The 7,807-nt window shown below is 47.7% G+C and overlaps 1 protein-coding gene across 1 annotated transcript; it reads left to right on the plus strand.

Annotated features, from left to right (window-relative positions):
- The first annotated feature begins 4,156 nt into the window (after positions 1-4,156).
- LOC109735334 (blue-light photoreceptor PHR2) lies at positions 4,157-7,407 on the plus strand. Its single transcript, XM_020294545.3, has 4 exons — positions 4,157-5,275; positions 6,178-6,407; positions 6,532-6,618; positions 7,083-7,407. Exons 1-4 carry the CDS (start codon positions 4,172-4,174, stop codon positions 7,168-7,170), a joined length of 1,509 nt encoding a protein of 502 aa, XP_020150134.2. The 5' UTR covers positions 4,157-4,171; the 3' UTR covers positions 7,171-7,407.
- Positions 7,408-7,807: the final 400 nt, after the last annotated feature.

Below are 7,807 nucleotides of genomic sequence, written 5' to 3' on the forward strand. Positions count from 1 at the left end.
GTCTCGCCAACTATTACTTCTACTACTATGGCTAACGGTTAGCAATAAAGTAAAGTAATTACATGGCGTTTTCATTGACACGCAGGTCATACAATAAATTAAGACAACTCCTATGGCTCTTGCCGGTTGTCATACTCATCGACATGCAAGTCGTGATTCCTATTACAAGAACATGATCAATCTCATACATCACATATATCATTCATCACATCTTTTTGGCCATATCACATCACATAGCATACCCTGCAAAAACAAGTTAGACGTCCTCTAATTGTTGTTGCATGTTTTACGTGGCTGCTATGGGTTTCTAGCAAGAACGCTTCTTACCTACGCAAAAACCACAACGGTGATATGCCAATTGCTATTTACCCTTCATAAGGACCCTTTTCATCGAATCCGATCCAACTAAAGTGGGAGAGACAGACACCCGCTAGCCACCTTATGCATCAAGTGCATGTCAGTCGGTGGAACCTGTCTCACGTAAGTGTACGTGTAAGGTCGGTCCGGGCCGCTTCATCCCACAATGCCGCCGAATCAAGATAAGACTAGTAACGGCAAGCAAATTGAACAAATTATCGCCCACAACTACTTTGTGTTCTACTCGTGCATAGAATCTACGCATAGACCTAGCTTATCATGCCACTGTTGGGGAACGTAGCAATAATTCAAAAAATTCCTATGCGTCACCAAGATCAATCTAGGAGATGCTAGCAACGAGAGAGAGGGAGTGCATCTTCATACCCTTGAAGATCGCTAAGCGGAAGCGTTACAAGAACGCGGTTGATGGAGTCGTACTCGCGGCGATTCAAATCGCGAAAGATCCGATCTAGCGCCGAACGGACGGCGCCTCCGCGTTCAACACACGTACAGCCCGGGGACGTCTCCTCCTTCTTGATCCAGCAAGGGGAGAGGAGAAGTTGAGGGAGAACTCCAGCAGCACGACGGCGTGGTGGCGATGGAGCTCGTGGTTCTCCGGCAGAGTTTCGCTAAGCACTACGGAGGAGGAGGAGTTGGAGGAGGAGAGGGCTGCGCCAGGCCAGGGGTGCGGCTGCCCTCTCTCTCCCTCACTATATATAGGGGGAAGGGGGTGGAGGAGGCGCCCTAGGGTTCCCTAGGGGAGGGGCGGCGACCACAGGGGAAACCCTAGATGGGTTTGGGCGCCCCCACCCCTAGGAAACTTGCCCCCCAAGCCGGGAGGGGTGGCTGCCCTCGGGGAGGCGCCCCACCTCTCCACGTTACGTGAGAGGGGTTGGGAGGGGCGCACAGCCCCTTAGTGGGCTGGTGTGCCCCCTCCCCTTGGCCCATAAGGCCCTCCAACGCTTGCCGGGGCCTCCGAAACACCTTTCGATCACGCTGGTCGTCACCCGGTACTCCCAGAACAATTCCGGACTCCAATACCCTTCGTCCAATATATCGATCTTCACCTCCGGACCACTCTGGAGTTCCTCGTCACGTCCGGGATCTCATCCGGGACTCCGAACAACCTTCGGTAACCACATACTATTTCCCATAACAACTCTAGCGTCACCAAACCTTAAGTGTGTAGACCCTACGGGTTCGGGAACCATGCAGACATGACCGAGACACCTCTCCGGCCAATAACCAATGGCGGGATCTGGATACCCATATTGGCTCCCACATGTTCCACGATGATCTCATCGGATGAACCACGATGTCGGGGATTCAATCAATCCCGTATACAATTCCCTTTGTCTATCGGTATGTTACTTGCCCGAGATTCGATCGTAGGTATCCCAATACCTCGTTCAATCTCGTTACCGGCAAGTCTCTTTACTCGTTCCGTAACGCATGATCCCGTGGCTAACTCATTAGTCACATTGAGCTCATTATGATGATGCATTACCGAGTGGGCCCAGAGATACCTCTTCGTCATACGGAGTGACAAATCCCAGCCTCGATTCGTGCCAACCCAACAGACACTTTCGGAGATACCCGTAGTGTGCCTTTATAGCCACCCAGTTACGTTGTGACATTTGGCACACCCAAAGCATTCCTACGGCATCCGGGAGTTGCACAATCTCATGGTCTAAGGAAATGATACTTGACATTAGAAAAGCATTAGCAAACGAACTACACGATCTTGTGCTATGCTTAGGATTGGGTCTTGTCCATCACATCATTCTCCTAATGATGTGATCCCGTTATCAATGACATCCAATGTCCATGGTCAGGAAACCATAACCATCTATTGATCAACGAGCTAGTCAACTAGAGGCTCACTAGGGACATGTTATGGTCTATGTATTCACACATGTATTACAGTTTCAGGTTAATACAATTATAGCATGAACAATAGACAATTATCATGAACAAGGAAATATAATAATAACCATTTTATTATTGCCTCTAGGGCATATTTCCAACAGGGCCCACGGGCACCCCCTTGACCTACCTCCGCCTTTATAAATACTTTAAAATCCCAAAAACCCTAAGGGAGTCGACGAAATACTTTTTCCGCCACCGCAAGTTTCAGAACCACGAGATCCAATTTAGGGGCCTTTTCCGGCACTCTGCCGGAGGGGGCAACGATCACGGATGGGTTCTTCATCATCCTTGTTGCCCCTTCGATGATGCGTGAGTAGTTTACCACATACCCGCGGGTCCGTAGTTAGTAACTAGATGGATTCTTCTCTCTTTTTGATCTTCAATACAATGTTCTCCTCGGTGTTCTTGGAGATCTATTTGGTGTAACTCTTTTTTGCCGCCTGTTTTGTTGGGATCCGATTGATTGTGAGTTTATGATCAGTTCTATCCATGAAAATTATTTGAGTCTTTGCTGAACTCTTTTATGCATGATTGTTATAGCCTCGTATTTCTTCTCCGGTTCATTGGTTTGGTTTGGCCAACTAGATTGATTTATCTTGCCATGGGAAGAGGTGCTTTGTGATGGGTTCGATCTTGCGGTGCTCAATCTCAGTGACATAAAGAGACGTGACACACACGTATCGTTGGTATTAAGGGTAACAAGATAGGGTTGATTCATACGTGAGTTTATCTTGTCTACATCATGTCATCTTTCCTATTGCATTATTCCGTTTTTCAATGAACTTAATACACTAGATGCATGCTGGATAATAGTCGATGTGTGAAGTAATAGTAGTAGATTCAGGCAGGAGTCGGTCTACTAATCTGGGACGTGATGCATATATACATGATCATTGCCTTGGATATCGTCATGATTATTCGATTTTCTATCAATTGCCCAACAGTAATTTGTTTACCCACCGTATGCTATTTTCTTGAGAGAAGCCTCTAATGAAAACTATGCCCCCGGGTCTATTTCCTATCATATATTAAATCAAAAATACTTTGCTGCAATTTTTCTTTATTTGTTTTACTTCGTATTTTTGTTAGATCTATTTAGCAAAACCTATACTATTTAATCTATCTCAATACCGTTGAGGGATCGACAACCGCTCTTACGCGTTGGGTTGCAAGTATTTGTTGTTTGTGTGCAGGTGTTGTTTATATAGTGTTGCTTGATTCTCCTACTGGATTGATAATCTTGATTTCATAACTGAGGAAAATACTTACCTCCGCCGTGCTGCATCATCCTCTCCTCTTCGAGGAAATACCAACGCAGATTACAACAATCAGCGGGCCTCCCGCAAGGAGGCGACAGATATGCGGCGGCTGCAGCGCGAGTGCTTCGCCGCTGTCGGTGACAAATGTCGTGGCGCCTAGCTGGGCTTCAACCGGTGGCCAAACGGGACGACAACGACGAAGGTGGCCCGAGTGGCCTCGGAGGCTATGCCTACGAGGTTTTATTTTGTTTTATATTTAGTTTAGTTTAGTTTAGTTTCCTTTGGAGTAGTTTGCATGTAATATATGAACTCGGTTAAATTTTGTCTGAAATTCGTGTTTGAAATGGAAGAAATTATTGGAAATGTAGATGGATGACCGGCGGTCGACCGGATGTCGCGTATGCACCACATTTGAGCGTGCCCGTTTGATAATCCGCGTTGGTGAGTACAGTAGGAGTTGATTTTCTTCACGAGATATCTCGCAGAAAAAAAAATCTTGACGAGATGATGAATGAATTAGTAAAATTGCAGAGAGAACCTTCTCCTGGAAAACCTCACGTGTCAACGGACACGGGGGTTGGTGTGGTGGAAGAAAATGGCGAAATCGGGTGAACCATTACACGAAAATGGTTGGTGGGATCGAAAAGAAAAGAAAAGAAATTCTCCACCACCTTCCCCGCGTCGCCTACCCCGACCCACCTCGCCTCGCCTCACCTCACCTCCCTCCTCCCCTCGCGCCTCATCCGAACCAAACCCACTCCCGCATCTCAACAACCGCCACCCCACCGCCATCCATGGCTGCCGCCGCCTCCGACTCCGACCCCGCCGCGCACCCGCGGGACGACCCCAACCTCCCCTTCGCCTCCTTCTCCCTCTCCCTCTCGCTCCGCACGCCCACCGCCCCCGCCGCCACCCTCGCCTCCGTCCCCTCCGCCGTCCGCCTACCCACCCAAATCTCCACCCTCGCCGCCTGCCTCCACCCCTCCGCCGCCTCCTCCTCCCCGCGCCGCGCCACCCGCATCAACGCCGCCGCGGCCTCCCTCCTCTCCCCGCTCACCGCCTCGTCGCCCGGCCTCTCCCGCTCCTTCCCCTCCGGCGCCCCCGGCGCCGCCGGCCGCCGCCGCACGCTCGTCTGGTTCCGCGCCGACCTGCGCCTCCACGACCACGAGCCTCTCCACGCCGCCGTCGGCGCGTCCTCCTCCCTCCTCCCCGTCTTTGTCTTCGACCCACGCGACTTCGGCAAGTCGCCCTCGGGTTTCGACCGCACCGGGCCCTACCGCGCTAGCTTCCTGTTGGACTCCGTCGCCGACCTGCGCCGGAGTCTCCGCGCGCGCGGCGGCGACCTCGTTGTGCGGGTTGGGAGGCCCGAGGTGGTGATCCCCGAGCTCGCGCGTGCAGCCGGAGCAGAGGCCGTCTACGCGCACGGGGAGGTGTCGCGGGACGAGTGCCGCGCGGAGGAGAAGGTCAGCAAGGCCATAGAGAAGGAAGGCGTCGAGGTCAAGTACTTCTGGGGCAGCACGCTGTACCACTTGGACGATCTGCCCTTCAGGCTCAATGACATGCCATCCAACTATGGCGGATTCAGGGAGGCCGTCAAGGGGTTGGAGGTTAGGAAGGTGCTGGACGCGCCAGAAGAGGTCAAGTGTGTGCCTATGAAGAATGTGCTGGAGCCTGGTGACATCCCCACGCTTGGTGAGCTTGGACTCTCTGCACCACCGGCCATGGCACAGGTAAAAGTTTTCAGAGACACTCATTCTTGCGAAACACATTTGACTCTCTAACTACATTCAGCTTCTAGCCAAGATATAAGTCAATGCTCACACTTGTGTGGTGAAAGTTTATGAGTTCGATAATCCTCGCGCTGAATTATGCAAAATAGAAGTGGATGGTGTAGCCAACTGTAGCATGCTTGATAATGTTGACAATTTAGCTAGTGAATTGTTGTAAAAGATTATATTCTTAGGCGATTTTGTTAGTAGGTTCGGTCAACGGATCTTTGACGGTCAGGAATGGGAATTGAGTTGAAAGGTTGCTCGTTCGTGCATTTAGGTTCGCACGACATAATTGCTGCCTATTGGCCATATTAATGAAGTTAGTGCTAGGGTTTGCATGCTTTGCTTCTTGTTTGATCGAGCATGTTGTAACATTTCAGAGCAAGGCGACAAAATGAGAACACGGCCATTTTTCTTTTCTTTTTGTTATAAATTCATAAAAAAAATGTAACAAGATTGTACCACATGAAAAACAAATATGGTTTTGTCTTTTGCTTTTGTACAACCATGATATGCTTCTCTGTTGTCCCACTAATTTAAGGACGCCTTACACCTATAACCCGAGCTCCTCTTGAGTGTATGTGTAAAATGTGGACTGCGACATTGGTGCTGACAGCCTGACACCAGATGCTTAGTTTTGTGTTAGTGACAACAACTATAGGATAGGATCAATTTATTTGAGCTATAGTCCATATCATTCTGTAATGTTTGTTTACCTAGCATAATGGCTTTTTATGTTTAAATTAATGATGTGCTTATGCTCCTGTCATCAACAATTCCCTACACACATTCAGTTCAACATGTCTGACATCCTGAATGCTATGTTTTTCTGAACTTCAAGTTTCACCTTGTTAACTCAGGACTCAAAATCTGCTGCTGGTTCAAATCTCATTGGTGGTGAGGCAGAAGCCCTGGAAAGGCTGAAGAAATTTGCTGCAGAATGTTGTATGCAGCCGAATAAAGCTGTGAAAGATAGTACTCAGAATAGCATATATGGTGCTAATTTCTCCTGCAAAATTTCACCATGGCTTGCTACTGGTTGTCTCTCTCCACGTTTCATGTATGAGGAGTTGAAGAAGCATGCCATTAGGTATGTGGTGTTACTGTGAACCCTAACAGAAGTATATGGAGAAAGTAGTAACGTACTCTGTCTCGTCATTATGCTATGGTCTTATTTCTTTTTTGCATAATTGGCAATTTTCTCTTTCTTCTAGAGCAATTCCATCCAAGGATGGTGACGGAACATCCGATGCTGGGACAAATTGGTTAATGTTTGAATTGCTATGGAGAGATTTCTTCAGGTATCTATTGTTTATAAACCTCAGTTCTTATGATAATATCATGTACTACACTTGTGATATCCGGTAAATTGCATGCCTGTGTTAAAGTGAAGTTTGTTGTTTTATCAAGAGAACACAAATGGCAGTATAATATTGTTAGCTTCCTTTTATGATAGCCTTCGAGGGCAGGCCTGGCGCAGTGGTGAAGTCCTCCCCACTTGTGCCAAGAGGTCCTGGGTTCGAACCAGCCTCTCTGCATTGCACTTTGCAGGGGTAAGACTAGGTTCCTATAATCCCTCCCCAGACCCCACCTTGTGTGGGAGCTTCTATGCACTGGGTCTGTCCTTTTATGATAGCCTTCCAAAAAAATATTGCATCGAAGATGTTTAGTCGCTTTAATCATCAGTGTGTAAACACTAAACAGCAGATAGCTTCTGCAGTATGATTTAGCTGATGACCATTAACTGACAAATGAAACATGTTAGGTTCGTCACAAAGAAGTACAGCTCTGCACAGAAGACGTCCGAAGTTGCACCGGCCACTGGTTGCACACCCGCCCCTGCGTTTGCTTGAGTATGCACGTAGTTAGCCAAGCAGAGAGTCAGCTGCTGGTTTTTGGTTGTGACCAACTCATGCAACCTTTCAATGGAGTGAATTTTGTCCCAATAAATGTTGCCTGAAAATGACGCCCCAAGTAAGCTGTTCCTGCATTTTGGACCAATTTGATCTCGGAAGAGATCCTTGTATCTGTCGACATTTTTTGTAAGACTTGAATGGTATCGTAAAAAAAAATCCTAGATGCTTCCTTCACTTTCTTCCTTGCAGTTGAATATAATAGGAGTGAATAGATTCGCTTGTGGCAACAAGTTGAACTGATATAATGCCAGCTTTTGATTGGTGCATTGATTATCCATTGTGTGAAATTTTTTACTTTGGGATGTGCGAAAATTTGGATTTCAAATCTAAAAATCTTAAGTGTTCGTCAGCTGGATGAAAGAAAAACGCAATCTGCCTTATCTGATTTGAGTTCCTTGAAATGGTAATTGCACTTCTTTTTTGGTATAGCAGAGCTCCATTTTGGTAATTGCACTCCTTTTTTGAAATGGTAATTGCGCTGCTGATAGAAAGGTATTCCGGGAAGCAATACCTACAGTGACAAATGCAAGGCTATATGATTAGGGGGGAAATATGCTCCCAAGCATTTGGGGGC

This window comes from Aegilops tauschii, chromosome 7, assembly GCF_002575655.3.
Source record: "Aegilops tauschii subsp. strangulata cultivar AL8/78 chromosome 7, Aet v6.0, whole genome shotgun sequence".
NCBI classification, from domain to species: Eukaryota; Viridiplantae; Streptophyta; class Magnoliopsida; order Poales; family Poaceae; genus Aegilops; species Aegilops tauschii.